Source organism: Sorex fumeus, unplaced genomic scaffold (assembly GCF_029834395.1).
Source record: "Sorex fumeus unplaced genomic scaffold, SorFum_2.1 ptg000007l, whole genome shotgun sequence".
In the NCBI taxonomy this organism is placed as follows: domain Eukaryota; kingdom Metazoa; phylum Chordata; class Mammalia; order Eulipotyphla; family Soricidae; genus Sorex; species Sorex fumeus.
Genome location: NW_026606064.1, coordinates 22857914 through 22878145, shown reverse-complemented (window position 1 = coordinate 22878145; position 20232 = coordinate 22857914). Strand labels below are relative to the sequence as shown.

Genomic DNA, 20232 nt, shown 5'->3' with positions numbered 1-20232 from the left:
CAGCAACAACAAGTCTCACAATGGAGATGTTACTGGTGCCCGCTCCAGCAAATTGATGAACAACGGGAGGACAGTGGACAGTGCTTTATAGTCCTGAGAAGTGTTTCATTACGGTTAGAACAATAGTTCAGAGGGTATGGTGCCTACCTAGCACATGAGTGACCCCACTTCATTTCCTTGTACCCTGTTTGGTTCCCCAAGCCCTGCCAGCAATGATCCCTGACACAAAGTCAAGTGTAATCCCTGAAGCACTGCCTGCTCAAAAAGAACAAGAACAAGAACAAGAATATGAAAGGTCCATCAAGAATTCCAGGCTTTCACTATGAGAACAGCCAGGTTAACTCTTTTTCTCTTTTTGGATCACATGGGGTGATGTTCAGGGGTTACTCCTAGTTCTTCACTCAGGATTTATTCCTGGCGATGCTCAGGGGACCATATGGAATGCTGGGGATAGAACCTGAGTTGGTCACATGCAAGGCAAATGCCTTACCCACTGTACTATCACTCCAGCCTCCCAGGTTAACTTTTATATATGCAGAGAACTCCAGGCCAAGACAATTTGAAAAAATAGCACAGTGGGTAGGGCGTTTGCCTTGCACATGACCAACCCAGGTTCGATTCCTCCATCCCTCTCGGAGAGCCTGGATAGCTACCGAGAGTATCCTGCCTGCACGGCAAAGCCTGGCAAGCTACTCATGATGTATCGATATGCCAAAAACAGTAACAACAAGTCTCACGTGACATTACTGGTGCTTGCTCGAACAAGTCGATAAACAACGGGAGGACAGTGCTACAGGACAGTGCTATAGTGAGATATATATATATATATATTACTTTACATATATACATATATATATATATATATATATATATATAACCTTCTACCAAAAGCCATTCTCTGCTTTCCCACCCCTGGAGAAAAACATACAAAAAGGTATTATGTTAATGACCTCCACTATAAACTCATAAGTAACCATTCAAAGAACATACTAGAAATCAATTGATATTAAGCATGTTAATAATTAACTTTGGGATTGCTATGTGAATAATTTCCAATGCATCTTCAGTCTAAAATATATTCATGTATATTTTTTCACTCCATATCTAACATATAAAAATTTGTAGGTTTTTCTTCTCCCTCAAATTTTTGCTTGGATTCTGTGCCACAACCACCTGTGCTGGGACTTACTCTTGGCTCTGTACTCAGGGATCACTCCTGAAAGAGCTTGGGGAACAAACCCATGCAAGGCAAGCACCTTACCTGCTGTCGATCTCTATAATCTCACCCCTCAAAATGTCTTAACATATTTGTCAAAAATACCGCATATTTTTACTTAAATCTCCAGTTCTTTTGGAGAAAAGAATCCTAGAATCAGGTATAAAGGGCAAACAGATCTTAGTGAAAGAAGGTTGAAAATTATATGTACAAAGTGGAAATGAGCAAGAATTGGATAGGAGATAATAAGTAAACTTTAATAGAGAATTCACAAAAACTTTAATTCCTGTTTGTCTCTCCCTCTATGTATCTCACTTTCACTTTCCTTCATCCTTTAAATATGATCTTTAAATGGACCAGTTTATTCTCTCTCTTAATTGGCCCTTAGGTTCATTCTGCATCACTACTCCTACTGCTATCAATCTAGTCAGATACTCATTATCTGATACATAAATCATAATCAGCTTTTCCTGTTATCCCTTCATTTAATATTCTCCCCCACTTTGATCCTAAATATTTTCTCCAGAATTATTTTTCAAAACACTGCTTAACTCTCATCAATCTTAATATTCATGAAGGCTCTACTTATCTATAAATCAAGTCCAACTGCATCTGCCTAACAGTTTTCCTGCTTTCTAGTTTCATCCTCCTTTTCAACTTTAATCTTCTGTACTCAAAAGAATCATCTATTAAAGCTTCTTTATTATCTCCTATCTAATACATGCTCATTCCCACCTTGTACCTAGAATAAATTTTCAACCTTCTGTCCTTAAGATCTATCTGTCCTTTATGCCTGATCCTAGGGTTCTTTTCTTCAAAGAATCCCTCCCTAAGTTCCATTCTTACTCATTCTCTAAATTCCTGTTTAGTGCTTAAATTCAACACTACATACATGAAATTATAGTCCTAGTTTAATAAATAAATATATGTATTTAATCAAGAATTACTGGCGGGCCGCGGTTCCCAAGGGCATCACTGGAACTGCCCATTGCGGAGCCCCTGCCCTGCCAACGGCTCAGCTGCAGAGGCAGCCGGGCGCGACCCAGTGGTCGCACTGTGCTCCAGCGCCGAACCTCAGGGTCCCAGGGGCGCTCGGGTGGGGAGAGCGCGGTGATCGCAGTCCGTCGGTGAGTCAGACTCCATTGTCTTGGGGCCTTGCCTGGGCCTGACAGTCCGAGCTTGGCCTGGCACCCACGGGCCTGGGGTCATGCCCCAGCCCGCACGGCCCCTTTGGCGTGCCCCGCTGGCGCTGAGCAGCAGCGCCCACTGTGGCCCAGAGTCACTTCCATTTCTCTGTTTATCTGTAGACTCTTCTCTGTGCTCTCCTCCCCAGCTAGTTAATCACCTTTTCTCCCTAATCAGATTCTGTGAGCTTGTAAGATCAGATCCTTCCAAGGACACTGAACTTGTAAGTTATGTCATTTGCATAGTTTACCTTAAAGCAATGTCCTCTCTGTATGGACACAGGAAGACAGTTAATATTATGCTTTGTAACTTGGGAGTTGATTGACTCCGAATAATATTTACTCCTGGGCATCTGCTTTCTTGACTCAGTTGCCCTTAGTTCCTAGCACCCCAAAAGCAGGGTCCCGACAAGGGACCAAATGGACCCAAGGCAAGCTGTGAGCTACCCTGGCATCGAAATGGGCCAGGCCAAAGCACACAATACTCTACTATAAGTTGAGGGGATGAACATGGACAAATGCTGTCATGATCCAAAAGTAAGTAACGATGAGACTAGGACCCTGCTGGGCTAAGAAGACTAACCTGGCCTGAGGACTAATATATATATATATATATATATATATATATATATATATATATATATATCAGAATATATAGTGAGATGTCCTCAGAAAGAACCAAACTGTAAGTTTATCTCTTACTGTGCTCATACAGAATGACATTGCTAGAAATATTAGAAGTTGACTTACTACAACTATTTAAGTAGATTACTAGCTGAGGAAAGAATGTACCCTTGTTGGGATCCCACCCTTGAGCAGATCTCCTAGTAATCTGGAATAAATCTCTTTGGATGAGATTTAATCCTTGAGTTAATCTCCTTGAGCAGTGGTCTTACCTCTCTTTGCTGATTTGTTAATGTTCAACCCACCTTTGTGTCACCACCCTACGTGATTGCTATATAAACTAAGACTGTAAACTCAAAGGGGGCTTGGTCTTGAGAAAGCAGAGACTGAGGCTCAAGCTGAGCGGGCTAGGGAGCCCAACCCCGGAGCTAGGCGTTTCCCGGGCTGCCCGCGCGCCTCCCGCCTCCTGCTGAGCTCCCTGGGGCGGTCCATCCTTTCGTCCACACCTGCAGCGGCAGATGGAGCTGTGGCTTTGTCTCCCTAGAGCGCCTGCCGGCCGGCCCACACCAGCCCAGAGTTGGCCTTGCTGCGCCCCAGCCCCATAGGCCGTGTCCCGGGAGTCACAGACGCGTCTCCATGGCGACACCTTCGCGCCCTCCTCTCCGGAGAGCTGCGGGCAGAAAAGGCGGTCCGGGAAGTGCCCAGACCAAGCAAGCACGATTCCGATTCCGGCCCGCCTGCCGCCCGCCCCGGCCATGGACGACATCCTCTTCCAGCTGAAGTTCACCGCGAAGCAGCTAGAGAAGCTGGCCAAGAAGGCGGAGAAGGACTCCAAGGCTGAACAGGCCAAAGTGAAGAAGGCCCTGCAGCAGAAGAATGTGGAATGTGCAAGAGTGTATGCTGAGAATGCCATCCGCAAGAAGAACGAAGGCGTGAACTGGCTCCGCATGGCATCCCGGGTGGATGCTGTGGCCTCCAAAGTGCAGACAGCTGTGACCATGAAGGGGGTGACCAAGAACATGGCCCAGGTGACCAAAGCCCTGGACAAAGCCTTGAGTGCCATGGACCTGCAGAAGGTCTCTGCGGTGATGGACAGGTTTGAACAGCAGGTGCAGAACCTGGATGTGCACACTTTGGTGATGAAAGACTCCATGAGCTCAGCCACCACACTGACTACAACACAGGAGCAAGTGGACAGCCTCATTGTGCAGATCGCTGAGGAGAATGGCCTTGAGGTCCTAGACCAGCTGAGCCAGCTGCCCGAGGGCGCCTCAGCCGTGGGCGAGAGCTCCGTGCGCAGCCAGGAGGACCAGTTGTCAAGGAGGCTGGCCACCCTGAGGAACTAGGCCGCCGTCCACCTGGAGGGGAGGAGTGCGGCCCCCCCTGCCTTTCTGCTGACCGTGGCCTTGCTGCTCTCTGCCCGCCTGCCAGCCTGGAGCCCTGCTATGTGCCCGCAGTGGGCACCTGTCTCTGTGACTACACAAACTTCTGACATCTCTGGGTAATTCCCATGTCTCTGGGCCGGCCAGCTGTGCACGTACAGACCCCTGTCTCCTGACCCTAGGCATGGACAGGAGCTGGCCAGCGGACGCCTATAGATCCGTGTGTGTGCAGTGTGCTTCCCTGGCGGCTAGGACCACCCCTTGCCACACACCCAGAGGCCTCCCCTCAGTAGTAGCCACCAGGGACAGAATGGGAGGGCCCGGAGGGTCTGGGCAATCAGCTGCCTTGACCTATGTGCCTGCGTCCAGCAGACCCTGCGAACCCCCTGTGCTTCCAGTACGGGCCTCCACCAGCTCCTCCACTGCCCTCCAGCACCCAGTCCTCAGTGAGGTCCTGTTACTGTAGAGAGGGGACGTCCTCTGACGTCTGCCTGGGACAGCCTCCCCCTGCGCCTCACCCAGCCCCTGATGTTTACTGTCCTCTTGCTGTTTTCACGGTTTCTCTTTGGGTTTTATTTTTGCCAAAACGAAAGGAACCGGCACCAGGCAGGGCCCCAGGCTGAGCACCTGCTCCAAGCAAGATGCTCAGACCAGTGGGACAGGCCAGGCCAGAGCCTGCCACATGCCCAGCAGACCCCTCTGTCAGTGAGACCCCTGTGAGAGACTGTGGCTTTCCTTTCTGCTCCAGTGAACAGCTGGGGCAGCCGTGGGGCACTGGATTGTGTCGTGTGGACCGGGGCAGCCTCAGATCTCAGTATCTCAGCGTTCTGGGGCCCTGTGCTCAAGCAGGGGTGGTGTCGAGGGAGGCTTTGTAAGAGGCAGCAGAGCTGCCCCTCGTCCTGAAATGCTGTTGTGAATAAACGGATTGTTCCTGAGGGGGGAAAAAATTACTGAAGGTTCTATTCTGTGAAAGTTTGTGTATTTTATGTTATGTAATGCCAAGTTTGGGGAAGGTTGAATTTTGTGTTTCTTCTCCAATCTCAGTAGGCACTGCAACTGCTTTAAAAGTGTCCACTGAGGTTGGAGTAATAGTATAGTGGGTAGGGTGTTTTTCTTTCATGCAGCTGACTTGGGTTTGATCCCTGGCCTCCCATATGGTCTCCTGAGCACCAACAGAAGTAATTTCTGAGTGAAGAGCCAGGAACAACCCCTGAGCATCGCTAGGTGTGACTCCAAATGCCAAAACCTAAAAATAAATAAAGTGTCCATTGAAAAGTTTCTTCCATGTATAGTAACAGTTCACTTCAGATAATGTCCAAAATTGTCTTTGAAATAAATATATGTGTATTTCTAAGAACAAAAAATAAAAATAAATTCAATACTACAAAGTTTAAAAATAATTCAACAATTGTTCTATATGTGTTCATTAGCTCTCCAAATAATGTTAATAATGTGTTTCTTAAGAGGCAAGAACAGGGGAGCTGGTGCAATAGTTTAGTGGGAAGGGCATTTGACTTGCACACAGCCAACCCATGTTCGATCCTCAGTATCCCATATGGTTCCTCGAGCACCACCAGTAGTAATTCCTGAGTGCAGAGCCAGAAATAACCCCTCAGCATCACCAGATGTGACCCAAAAAGCCAAAAAAAAAAAAGGGAAAGAAATATTCTACAATGCTTTCATGTACACTCCCACCCTCCTTCTCTCCTTCCCACCCTCCCCCAATACACTTAGTACTCAATGTTAACTGGAAATTAGAGCAGCTTGTTTTCCTGTAACTTTTTACATTCTACAAAATAATTTCACCTAAACTTTTCCTTGGATCTTTAAATTACTTCTCCTTGAGGACCAGAAAATGGTATAGCTTAAGGGTATATCTCTTGCATGAAATCATAAGTTTGATCCCAAATACAACTCTGTATGCTGAGAGAAATTTAGTATTCAATCTCTAAGTGTGTGACCCCTGGCAAATACCACAATCAGTGTGCAATCATAAGAAAATGTGTGTCCCATAGTCACTGCAACACTAATAAAAAGAGAGAAACATTACTCTTTCAACTTTGTGGTGTTACCCTATATAATATAGCATAAAAGATCACCCTAAACTTAAAGTCAGAAGTGTAAAATTGAGTAAAAAAAATTGACCTGAAAAAAGACTAATATTTTGACACTCAATTTCCTAAACTAGCAATAATTTCAAGTTTAACCTCAAATGACAGGCTCTTATGTAATAAAATAGGAACACTGTTGAAAAACTTAAAACTTTTTAGATGTATTAACAATTTCAATCAGCTAATAATAACTGTAAAGAATACTTGAAAATATGCAACTAGATAATTTAATTTTCCATACTATTGATTCTATTAAATATAATTATAATAATGTCTCAAGCAATAATATTTTGTAAAAAAAAGTACTTCTTTAAATAGATTTTTTCTATTATGTACATTTGGTAGTAATTTCTTAAGGTCTGAGACATTTTTATTTTCTATTTTTATAAACTAAAAAAGGCTAAATCATTTTCATCCAAATGCCTCTTAAAATGGGAAGTCAATGTTAAAATGCTATTTCTTTATCAGAAATACACTTTAAAGTACATTTCTTGGACTCACAAATAAATCTCTTGGAAGAGAGTAACACTCTTGGAAGAGAGTAACACGAGAGCAACATGCCACAGAATGTGTTGGACCCCGAACCAGGCTATCTTATCCAGGCAACCAGGGGGGGACTGGTGAGTCCCCCCACCAGCCTCAACATTGCCCCTGCAGCCCAAAACTTCCAGAACTCAATCGATGCCATGCTCACAGCCAATTTCCACAGGCTCAGATGAGCTTCATCCATGAGTAAATCTGCTGAAAAGCCCAACTATGCAGGACTTGTGACCAAAATCTCCAGACTCACACAGAGTTGAGAATGGGTGACCTCCCCACATCTCCCTGTGATTATCATGCCCATGAATTGCCTCTAATGCCATATAACCTCCTTAATGGCCACGATCCAGACTCACAAATAAATCTCTTGGAAGAGAGCAACACAAGAGCAACACACTACAGAGATGCCTCCAGAGCCCAAAGTCACCATCCAGCTTAAAAAAATTAAATTAACCTCAGCTGTATCACCATATTTAAAATTTTAGACTTCCTGGAGCATGCAGCCACATTTATGCTGCACAACATGTCATACTCTACACCACTGATGTACCAAGAGTAGCAAACCACATTTGATGGGGTGTAAAGTTAAGTAAAAGGCAACCAATCTCGGGGGTGGGGGGATTTGCTCGAGCGGGCCCAGTAATATATACACATAATCACACAGGTTAGTAAACTCTTATTCAAAGGCTTAATGGCTCCAGGCAAAATACAACAATTTTCACTCTCTTCCCTCGAAGGAAAGTTTTTTGGATATTTTTTAGCAGATTATTTATAATTATCAATACAAAATAAATTATTTAGTTCCTGCTTTGAGGGGCACTCTTTGGGGTCTGGGATGGAAACATTTGAAATATGGTGATGGGAAGGTGTAATGGTGGTGGAATTGGTGTTGGAATATTAACTGCAATAAATTATTGTGAACAACTTTCTAAGAATAAAATTTAAAAATTAAAAAAAATAAAGTACATGTCTTACCAGGTTTTTATTTCATGCTATGTATAATTCTATTTATATTGAATGTATAAAGTTCAAAATAAATAGTTCAAATAACTTTGGGAGATAATTATTATTAATATATCTTTTTCATGGGAATTCACTATCCAACCACCACCACGCTCCAGGCCACTTTCAGGATGCTCAGGCAGAGCCTCACACATGAATGAAGTCCCACAGAACTCAGGTAATGCGGAACTTTGTGACCTTGAACTCTGGGCCCAATGGGACCCAAGAGCAAAGATCCTCTGCCTGCTTCCCCCAGTCTCCAGTGGCCCAGAGGTCACACCCATTCCCTGCCGGCACCAGATAATCTCCTCATTGGCCACTGTCCAGTGCTCATCGCTGCTTCTCCTGGAAGTGAGCATAAAATGAGGCTTCCATAACCATGCCACCGGACTCCGCGTCAGGCTGTTTTCACTCGGGATACCACAGAGGGGTCAGGTGAGAGCCTTCTCCACCCCAGGAGACCAAGCCCTAACTGACTTCCACTGCCCAACTGCCGCCACGCTCCAGGCTGTGCGACACATCGTGGGACACTTCCTACCCATTTTCCATAATTACCGCACCATGTTTGATGGGGTTCAGACAGTAGGCAACAAGCCATAGAGAGAGAAATATATATATATATATATATTTCAGAGAGCCCAGCAAGCTACCAAGAGTATCCTACCCGCACGGGCAGAGCCTGGCAAGCTACCTGTGGCATATTCAATATGCCAAAAACAGTAACTATAACAGGTCTCATTCCCCTGACCAAAGAGCCTCCAATCATTGGGAAAGATGAGTAAGGAGAGGCTGCTAAAATATCAGGGCTGGGACGAATAGAGACATTACGGGTGCCTGCTCGAGTAAATCGACAAACAACGGGATGACAGTGATACAGTGATCCTTTTCATAAATGAGAAAGCTGAGGCAAAGAGAATTGTGCCTTGTCCAAGGTTACACAGGAAGGGATGGGAGAGTTTACAAGCAGATGAACCCAGTAATCTAGCTCCAGGTTTGCACTCTTAGCCACTCTTTTCATCATCTTTTAAAACTGTGTAATATATCACTTAATCACTTAACTTCCCGTTAGTCGTCGATTTGCTCGAGCGGGCGCCAGTAACGTCTCCATTTGTCCCTGTCGCGTGCTAGTGTAGCCCAATGGCATCTCTTCGCTCGGGAACATGGAGGGCCTCAAACCGATCGTTCATGACCTTGACAAAGAAGTCTGACCATCTGGTAGGTGGGCGGCCACGCGGTCTCTTGACATCCCGTGGAATCCAATCAGTAACAGCTCTAGTCCAACGGTCGTCTTTAAATCTCATTACGTGACCAGCCCATCTGATTTTCGACACCTTGGCAAATGAGACAGCGTCCCTGATCCTTGATCGTCGACGGATGTCAGAACTCCGGATTCGTTCTCTCATTTGAGTGAAACGTGATATTCCAAGCATAGCTCTTTCTATTCTTCTTTGGGAGACCTGAATGGCATTCTCATCTTGTTTGCGTAGGGCCCAGGTCTCTGAGGCATATGTTAATGCAGGAAGAACAGTGGAATCAAAGAGATGTGCCCGGAGCCGGAGGTTCTTCGTCCTCTTAGCTATTTCTTCGACGTTCTTGAAGGCGTTCCAAGCCGCTCTCTTCCTCCTGCGCAGCTCGGGTGCCAGGTCATTTGTCATGTTGACCTCTCGACCTAGGTACACATAGCTGTTGCATTCGGAGATGGTCGTTCCATTGAGAGCGAATGGGGCGTCAGGAACAAGGCTATTTCTCATAAACATTGTCTTCGTAAGATTCAGCTGTAGTCCTACCTTTCCACACTCACGGTCAAAGTCGGCCAGCATTTGTGCCGCTTGGCTGATGTTTGGTGTTATTAAAACAATGTCATCAGCAAAGCGGAGGTGGTGTAGTTGCCGACCATCTATCTTCACTCCCATTCCTTCCCATTCCAGTCGTCGCATGATGTTCTCGAGGGTGGCACTGAAGAGTTTTGGTGAAATGGTATCACCCTGCCGCACCCCTCTCTTGACATCAACGATCACTTCTTTGTAGAATGGTGAGATCCTGGTAGTGAATCCGCGATACAGCTCACGGAGGATCCTGATGTATTGGGCTTGTATGCCCTGATTGGCTAGGGCTTCAATGACCGCTTCCGTCTCAACAGAATCAAAGGCCTTCTTTAAATCAATGAACGTTAAGCAGAGCGGCATCTTGAACTCCCGAGAAACCTCAATGAGTTTGGTTATCGTGTGGATATGGTCGATGGTGCTGAATCCTTTGCGGAACCCTGCTTGCTCACATGGTTGTCCTTCATCTAGTGTTCTGCCAATCCTATTCAGGATGACTCGAGTGAACAACTTGTAGATGACAGACAATAGGCAGATCGGGCGATAGTTGCCAATGTCATGGATGTCTCCCTTCTTGAACAGTAGTACGGTCCTGCTGGTTTTCCATTGAGATGGAACCTTGCATTCAGACAGGTAGCGAGTGAAGAGCCGAGCCAGTGTATTGATGAGTACTGACGGCAGGTTCTTCAGGTGTTCAGGTCTGACCTTGTCTGGGCCGGGTGCTGTTTGCTTCTTTACTGACGAAATGGCGTGTCGGATTTCGGAAGGGAGAACGTTGGGAACGACATACCCATCCTGTGGAATTTGGTATGTCGGCAAGTGGACATGGCTATCGAAGAGATTTGAGTAGAAGTCATGGATAATCTTCTCCATTGCCGTTCTGGAGGATGTGATGGATCCATCAGGACGTCGGAGGGCAGTCATCTTGGTCTTATAGTTGGCGAAGGACAGGCGGGCGTTACGAATACTTTTCCCGGCTTCTGCCGCATCTACCAGTACTTCTGCTCTTCTCTCTTTGAGGTCTTCCTTGAACGCATCTCTGCACTGCTTTGCAAGCTCGGACGTTAGCTTGCGGTTGCCTGAAGCATGCGCCAAACCACGCTGGCGAATTAGCTCAAGAGTTTTCGAAGATAGGCGACTTTTTGTGGCTATCTCTCTCTTGGCGTTCCTCGCACATTCATGGAGGTGCTGAACCAGTCGATCGTATTCCTCGTCAATGTTGTCAACAATGGCATCTTCCCATGTTGCCGCAATAGTACCAAAGAGTTCCCAGTTGGTGGTCGTTCTGGGAGTTCTCTTTTTGAACTTTGCAGCCCTTTCTCCCCGCTCTGTGAAGTAGAATTTTGCACGAAGGAGACGGTGGTCCGATCCCGTTCGAAATTTTGGGACAACAGCGACATCAGTCAGGCAAAACCGTCGATTGAATATGATGTGGTCTATTTCGTTGTGGAATCGTCCACCGGGAGACTCCCATGTCCATCGTTTAGATTCTGCCTTCTGGAACTGTGAGTTACCATGAATGGTCTTGGTCGACATGATGAACTCAGACAGTCTCTCACCCTGTTCGTTCCATTCTAGGCCATGGGTTCCGATGTGAAGTTCTTCAGCTGATCTTCTCGGTCCTATCTTGGCATTAAAATCACCCACAATGATCTTGTAGAAGGTGTGGTCTTCTTTATAGAATTTCTCTAGCTCCATGTAGAACTTCTCGATTTCTCTTTCATCATAATGAGATGTTGGTGCGTAGACAACGAAGATAGAAACTGCAGGCAGTGAGCCACATCTATTCAAATGTAAACGTCCGATTCGGGTTGTTAGGCATTCGAATGAATCAATGCTCTTGGCCAAGTTTGTGTTGATAAGGACACCGACGCCTCCAACACCTCTTTTATCGCATGTTCCGAGGAACAATTCTTCTCCAGTGTCGAAAACGGCATGGTGAGATTCGTGTCTTCTTGTCTCGGTCAGACCAATGATGTCGTACTTGATCATTCGCGCTTGTACCATCAGGTCCTCGATGGATGCATCTGATGCTAGCGTACGTGCATTGAAAGTACAGACGATCATTTTTGTCTTCCTTCGTTGTGGCAGCCTAGGTCGGCCTTGAGATTTTGTCGGCCTCTCCTTTCTCATCCTTCTCAGTGCTGCCATGTCGGTGAAGCCTTCAGGGTCAGGTGAATGAGACCAGTTGTAGTTACTGGTTTTGGCATATCGAATACACAGCGGATAGATACACACATATTCGATATGTGTAATATATATGAAAAGAAAACATTTGTTACATTTTGCTTTAAGAAAAATTAGCACCTACAAAAATAGGATCAGTCTTCCAGCTAAAGATTGGTTTAAATAGAAATATTCAATTCAGTACCACTGAAATGACAGAGTAATTTAAATTATAAACTTTGGACAAAAGTATAACAACTTTGGGAGATAATTATAATAAATAATTATAATTATTTATAAGGCTGAGAATGAGAGATGAGGCAAAAGTATAACAAGAAGTGAATAGGTGGTGCTGAGGAGAGTAACAGTATGAACCCAACCCACAGGGTTCAATTAGCAAATAATGAAAGTAGGGATAGGAGGGAAGGATTATGAGACCAGAGTGGATACAGGGATGAGGAAAGGTCATGAACACTTCCGTAGTCAAGGGTGGGCTGTATTTCTGCAACATCAATAACAGACACTTTAACACTATTACAACCCTACCACTGAAACTATATTTTTTTCAAACAATTTTTAAAGTGGATCACTAGTTGGAAAGCATATATTTTTTTAAAAAAGGTTAGACCTACAGATTTTCCACTCCCTCTCTGATTAGCCAGAAGTTTACCCCATCCTAAACTATATAGGAGATTAGAAGTTATTCTGGGGACTGGGGCCATAGTACAGCAGGTAGGGCATCTGCAGAGCTGGGTTCAAACCCCAGTATTCCATATGATCCCGAGCACCGCCAGGAGAAATTCCAGAGTGCAAACCAGGAGTAACTACTGAGCATCCTGCCACGTGACCCTCTTCCCCCCAAAAAAAGTTGGCTCTACTAGTGACTTTAAAAAAATATCATCTCTAGAATATGTGAAAACAATCACAGTTGAACAGGAGAAAAGCTACAATTTTGACAAGTTTATATAGCAAATGTTGAGAGAGTTTTATCTCACCAACCTTCCTCTAAAAGGCATGTGCTGAGAGCAGGAAACTGGAAGTATGCTTCTGAGGGAACGTGACTGGGATAAGAGATACCCTAATATGACGGCTTTTGTCAATGTTCTAATCAGAACACCCTACAACCAGAGTTAATAAGCCCATATATCCTATTTTTCATTTCAATTAAAAAAAATAAAGATCAATATATTTATTTTCTTTTTTTTTGTTTTTTGTTTGTTTGTTTTCAGGCCACTCCTGGCTCAGTGTTCAAGTAATATACTTGATGTGGTGCTCAGGTGTCCATTCAGTATATGAATTGGAGGTTGGGCTTCTGTAATTCTATGTAAGTTCTCTATATTTTGGGCTGTCTCTCTGACCCCAGAAAAAGGAGATTTTTGAACACAAGTGTTTAATTTCAAACAGTCCAAATATTTCCTAAAATGCAACTTAGAGGAAGCAGATTAGCTACTTTTAAATCATTAGCACTGTACTATAGCACTGTCATCCCGTTGTTCATCAATTTGTTCGAGCGGGCACCAGTAACGTCTCCATCGTGAGACTTCTTGTTACTGTTTTGGCATATCAAATACACCACAGGTAGCTTGCCAGGTTCTGCTGTGCGGGTGGGATACTCTTGGTAGCTTACCAGGCTCTCCGAGAGAGGGACAGAGGAATCGAACCCGGGTCAGCCGTGCAAGGCAAACGCCCTATTCATTGTGCTATCGCTCCAGCCCTTTAAATCATTAATATTACTAAAAGATAAGAATTTATATATTATTTATGAAAAAGAAAACAATGTTACTATAAAAGGAAGATTAACAGAAACTTTTCATAAAAATTAAGTTACAGGGGCTGGAGCAATAGCACAGCGGGTAGAGCATTTGCCTTGTATGCAGCCAACATGGCCGACACAGGTTCGATTCCCAGCATCCCATATGGTCCCCCAGCACCGCCAGGAGCGATTCCTGAGTGCACGAGCCAGGAGTAACCCCTGAGAATCGCTGGGTGTGACCCAAAAAGCAAAAAAAAAATTAAGTTACATAGTTTAAAGTAGTTGCTTTAGAGAGAAGTGGAGAGATTGTTTTATCAAACCTTGTGAAAAATTAATTTACATTCATTATTTCACATATAACTGAATACATATTTAATAACTCAAAATTACATTAAAAAACATGGTTAAACAATAACAAGATTGGGATGGAGCTAACACAAAATTAAGGCACTAGTCTTACAAGTGGCTTACCCTGGGTCAATCCCTAGCACTATATATAGTCTACTGAGTACTACCAATAATAACCACTGAGCAGAACCAGGAATAAGCCCTAAGTACCAGCATGTGTCTGCCTCACTGCCAAAATATAACTATAGCTATGAAGAACCAGAAAAATAGTATTGGGGTTAATGCCCTTGCTTTATATGTGGTCAACCCTGGTTCAATTCCTAACAATGCATATTGTCCCCCAAGCACCAATAGGAGTGATCTCTGGGCACAGAGCCAGGAATAAGATCTGAACACCGCCCTATGTTTGGCTCAAAAATGAACAATTATGCCAATATTAATATTATCAAAAATATTTTTAAAAAAGATTGCTAATGCTTATGAACTGTCAGTGATCAAAGATGATTTTCCTTTATTATCCTTTTATATAGATTAGATATAATTTATATAATAAAAACTTACTGTATGATTCTAAATTGGTACAAAATTACTTCAGTTAAATCCCTTTAGAGTCAGGGCTGAAGCGATAGCACAGCGGGTAGGACGTTTGCCTTGCATGCGGCCTGGTTCAATTCCCAGCATCCCATATGGTCCTATATGGTCCCATCCCATATGGTCCCCTGAGCACTGCCAGGAGTAATTCCTAAGTGCATGAGCCACGAGTAACCCCTGTGCATCGCCGGGTGTGACCCAAAAGGCAAAAAAAAAAACCCTTTAGAGTCAACAAGTCAATTTATCAAATCAGTTTATCAGCAAACAGCATTTCTTACCTTAAAAAATGAAATAGATTATAATGCCTTAGCAATCTTTGAACACAGTAAGTTTTATTTAAAAAATTTATTTTACTTTTGTGTAAACAGAGGTATATATATGCTGGATAATAAGGTGAAATAAATTTCTTAACATGAATCACAGTTCAAAAAGAGTTTTAGCTATAATAGACATGTTTTAAAGTTTTATAGAAAAATATAGATTTTTATTATGTACCTTTACAATGTACTTTTTGGAATATATACACTATTGTAAATAATTGTAATGAGATCCAAAATAGATGTGAATACATATTTTGTTTCCTCTTACTAACTGTCTCACTTCTCTGGGTTTCAGCTTCCTCATCTATGTAATTGGAACAATGATACATATTTCACAAGATATGAGGATTAAATGAGTTAACATATTAAAATCCTTATATAGAGAGAGGGGTTCAGTAGCCAATGAATAATCACTTAATCACTTAACTTCCCGTTAGTCGTCGATTTGCTCGAGCGGGCGCCAGTAACGTCTCCATTTGTCCCTGTCGCGTGCTAGTGTAGCCCAATGGCATCTCTTCGCTCCGGGAACATGAAGGGCCTCAAACCGATCATTCATGATCTTCAGGAAGAAGTCTGACCATCTGGTAGGTGGGCGGCCACGCAGTCTCTTGACATCCCGTGGAATCCAATCAGTAACAGCTCTAGTCCAACGGTCGTCTTTAAATCTCATTACGTGACCAGCCCATCTGATTTTCGACACCTTGGCAAATGAGACAGCGTCCCTGATCCTTGATCGTCAACGGATGTCAGAACTCCGGATTCTTTCTCTCAATTGAGTGAAACGTGATATTCCAAGCATAGCTCTTTCTATTCTTCTTTGGGAGACCTGAATGGCGTTCTCATCTTGTTTGCGTAGGGCCCAGGTCTCTGAGGCATATGTTAATGCAGGAAGAACAGTGGAATCAAAGAGATGTGCCCAGAGCCGGAGGTTCTTCGTCCTCTTAGCTATTTCTTCGACGTTCTTGAAGGCGTTCCAAGCCGCTCTCTTCCTCCTGCGCAGCTCGGGTGCCAGGTCATTTGTCATGTTGACCTCTCGACCTAGGTACACATAGCTGTTGCATTCGGAGATGGTCGTTCCATTGAGAGCGAATGGGGCGTCAGGAACAAGGCTGTTTCTCATAAACATTGTCTTCGTAAGATTCAACTGTAGTCCTACCTTTCCACACTCACGGTCAAAGTCGGCCAGCATTTGTGCTGCTTGGCTGATGTTTGGTGTTATTAAAACAATATCGTCAGCAAAGCGGAGGTGGTGTAATTGCCGACCATCTATCTTCACTCCCATTCCTTCCCATTCCAGTCGTCGCATGATGTTCTCGAGGGTGGCACTGAAGAGTTTCGGTGAAATGGTATCACCCTGCCACACCCCTCTCTTGACATCAACGATCACTTCTTTGTAGAATGGTGAGATCCTGGTAGTGAATCCGCAATACAGCTCACGGAGGATCCTGATGTATTGAGCTTGAATGCCCTGATTGGCTAGGGCTTCAATGACCGCTTCCGTCTCAACAGAATCAAAGGCCTTCTTTAAATCAATGAACGTTAAGCAGAGCGGCATCTTGAACTCCCGAGAAACCTCAATGAGCTTGGTTATTGTGTGGATATGGTCGATGGTGCTGAATCCTTTGCGGAACCCTGCTTGCTCGCATGGTTGTCCTTCATCTAGTGTTCTGCCAATCCTATTCAGGATGACTCGAGTGAACAACTTGTAGATGACAGACAATAGGCAGATCGGGCGATAGTTGCCAATGTCATGGATGTCTCCCTTCTTGAACAGTAGTACGGTCCTGCTGGTTTTCCATTGGGACGGAACCTTGCATTCAGAGAGGTAGCGAGTGAAGAGCCGAGCCAGTGTATTGATGAGTACTGACGGCAGGTTCTTCAGGTGTTCAGGTCTGACCTTGTCTGGGCCGGGTGCTGTTTGTTTCTTTACCGACGAAATGGCGTGTCGGATTTCGGAGGGGAGAACATTGGGAACAACATACCCATCCTGTGGAATTTGGTATGTCGGCAAGTGGACATGGCTATCGAAGAGATTTGAGTAGAAGTCATGGATAATCTTCTCCATTGCCGTTCTGGAGGATGTGATGGATCCATCAGGACGTCGGAGGGCAGTCATCTTGGTCTTATAGTTGGCGAAGGACAGGCGGGCGTTACGAATACTTTTCCCGGCTTCTGCCGCATCTACCAGTACTTCTGCTCTTCTCTCTTTGAGGTCTTCCTTGATCGCATCTCTGCACTGCTTTGCGAGCTCGGACGTTAGCTTGCGGTTGCCTGAGGCATGCGCCAAACCACGCTGGCGAATTAGCTCAAGAGTTTTCGAAGATAGGCGACTTTTTGTGGCTATCTCTCTCTTGGCTTTCCTCGCACATTCATGGAGGTGCTGAACCAGTCGATCGTATTCCTCGTCAATGTTGTCAACAATGGCATCTTCCCATGTTGCCGCAATAGTACCAAAGAGTTCCCAGTTGGTGGTCATTCTGGGAGTTCTCTTTTTGAGCTTTGCAGCCCTTTCTCCCCGCTCTGTGAAGTAGAATTTTGCACGAAGGAGACGGTGGTCCGATCCCGTTCGCAATTTTGGGACAACAGCGACATCAGTCAGGCAAAACCGTCGATTAAATATGATGTGGTCTATTTCGTTGTGGAATCGTCCACCGGGAGACTCCCATGTCCATCGTTTAGATTCTGCCTTCTGGAACTGTGAGTTACCATGGATGGTCTTGGTCGACATGATGAACTCTGACAGTCTCTCACCCTGTTCGTTCCATTCTAGGCCATGGGTCCCGATGTGAAGTTCTTCAGCTGATCTTCTCGGTCCTTTCTTGGCATTAAAATCACCCACAATGATCTTGTAGAAGGTGTGGTCTTCTTTATAGAACTTCTCTAGCTCCATGTAGAACTTCTCGATTTCTCTTTCATCATAATGAGATGTTGGTGCGTAGACAACGAAGATAGAAACTGCAGGCAGTGAGCCACATCTATTCAAATGTAAACGTCCGATTCGGGTTGTTAGGCATTCGAATGAATCAATGCTCTTGGCCAAGTTTGTGTTGACAAGGACACCGATGCCTCCAACACCTCTTTTATCGCATGTTCCGAGGAACAATTCTTCTCCAGTGTCGAAAACGGCATGGTGAGATTCGTGCCTTCTTGTCTCGGTCAGACCAATGATGTCGTACTTGATCATTCGCGCTTGTACCATCAGGTCCTCGATGGATGCATCTGATGCTAGCGTACGTGCATTGAAAGTACAGACGATCATTTTTGTCTTCCTTCGTTGTGGCAGCCTAGGTCGGCCTTGAGATTTTGTCGGCCTCTCCTTTCTCATCCTTCTCAGTGCTGCCATGTCGGTGAAGCCTTCAGGGTCAGGTGAATGAGACCAGTTGTAGTTACACAGCGGATAGCTTGCCAGGCTCTTCCGTGTGGGCGGAATACTCTCGGTAGCTTGCCAGTCTTTCCGAGAGGGATAGAGGCTTTTGGGGTGACCTCTAATCACCCTTGTAGGTGTTACCATATTTGAACCCTATCAGATATGGTACGACAATTCCAGAAGATGGGTATTTAGTGTCTTATGATGTGTCCGGAAAGCGTCCTGGAGTGTGGCGACGGCTGGGTAGTGGAAGTCGTGTCGAGAGTGGAAGTCTGCCAGTGGGGTATTTATCTGGGTAGGGTGGGTCTCCTGTGCACAATTCGATCCCTGGGTGGTTGATGGAAGCAGACAGGGCAGGGTAGGGTGGGGCTCCTGATTAGAATCTCTTTGTCACCTGTGGTGGTGGGAGCAAGCAGAGAAGCTCTGTCCCTGGGTCCGCCGAGCCTGGAGTCCAAGGTCTCAGAGAGTTCCGCTTATCTTGTTCTGTGGGTCTTCAGTTGTGCGTGGGTCTCGGCCGGAGCTGCCGCGCGGGTCCGGAAAGCGTCCTGGAGTGTGGCGACGGCTGGGTAGTGGAAGTCGTGTTAGAATAATAACTAAGGATATTTAATATAAAACACATCGTTTAGATCATACTAGGGAAATATTTAATATATGCCTCTTCTTTATTTTACCCATAACAGACAAAATTGAGGATTGTGCCAGAGAGAGAGAGAGAGTATGTGTACAGGAGGTAAGGTGCTTGCCTTGCTTGAAAGTGACTCCAGTTGGGGCTAGAGCAATAGCACAGCGGGTAGGACTTTTGCCTTGCACGCGGTCGACCCGGGTTCGATTCCCAGCATCCCATATGGTCCCCCGAGCATCGCCAGGTGTGATTCCTGAGTGCAAAGCCCCTGAGCATCGCCGGGTGTGACCCAAAAAGGAAAAAAAGAAAGTGACTCCAGTTTAAATCCCTGAGCATTACCAAAGGTCACTTCTGAACACAGGGCCAGAAATAGCCCCTGAGCATTTCTGGTGTGACAAAAAAATTAAATTAAGAATCATGACTTTTAGGAGGCCCGAGCGATAGCACAGCGGGTAGGAAGGGCGTTTGCCTTGCACGCGGCCGACCTGGGTTCAATCCCCGGCATCCCGTATGGTCCCCCAAGCACCGCCAGGAATAATTCCTGAGTGCAGAGCCAGGAATAACACCTGAGGATCGCTGGGTGTGACCCAGAAAGCAAAAAAAAAAAAAAAAAAGAATCATGACTTTTATATTCCACTGCTATTTTTTATTTTTACCCCTTCCCTTTGCTGCTATTGTGATTACTGGGGGAGAGAAGGGTTATGTATGCTTGGTTGTTATGTTCACTGGCAGGGGGATGAGGGGGGTCATACACCTGGTGACAGTCACTATGACTGTACTTGTTTGGTTTATTTTTTTTCCCAGTTTCAGTGCTCACACACTGTCTCCCGTTTGCCCCAGGAGATCAAACACTCTGTTATGACACTAGGGGGACACAGCAGCAGAACCACCAGAACTATCCTTGTCAGATTTAATATAGGATTTACACAGTAAAATGTCATTTAAAAATACTAACTGAATACTTAATTTTAACCCTTGGTTTTTAGGAATTTTGCTTGTTGTTTTGAAGCCACACCCAGCAGTGCTCAGGAGTTACTCCTAGCTCTGCACTCAAGAACTACTTCTGGAGGTGCTCATGGGGCCGTATGAAATTCCAGGAATTGCCGGAAGTCACGCCCACAGCCCGCCCCCCAGCGCCATCTTTGAAGCATTCAGCCTAAGAGAAGGACCACATGGAGGGTGC

General features: G+C 45.0%; 1 protein-coding gene across 1 annotated transcript; it reads left to right on the top strand.

Annotated features, from left to right (window-relative positions):
• Nucleotides 1-3777: 3777 nt before the first annotated feature.
• LOC130043386 (charged multivesicular body protein 1a-like) lies at nucleotides 3778-4641 on the top strand. The gene has a single exon (XM_056135644.1). It carries the CDS (start codon nucleotides 3780-3782, stop codon nucleotides 4368-4370), a length of 591 nt encoding a protein of 196 aa, XP_055991619.1. The 5' UTR covers nucleotides 3778-3779; the 3' UTR covers nucleotides 4371-4641.
• Nucleotides 4642-20232: the final 15591 nt, after the last annotated feature.

Excerpts from the sequence above, each read along its gene's own strand:
- LOC130043386 (XM_056135644.1), top strand. The coding sequence starts at position 3,780 with ATGGACGACATCCTCTTCCAGCTGAAGTTCACCGCGAAGCAGCTAGAG.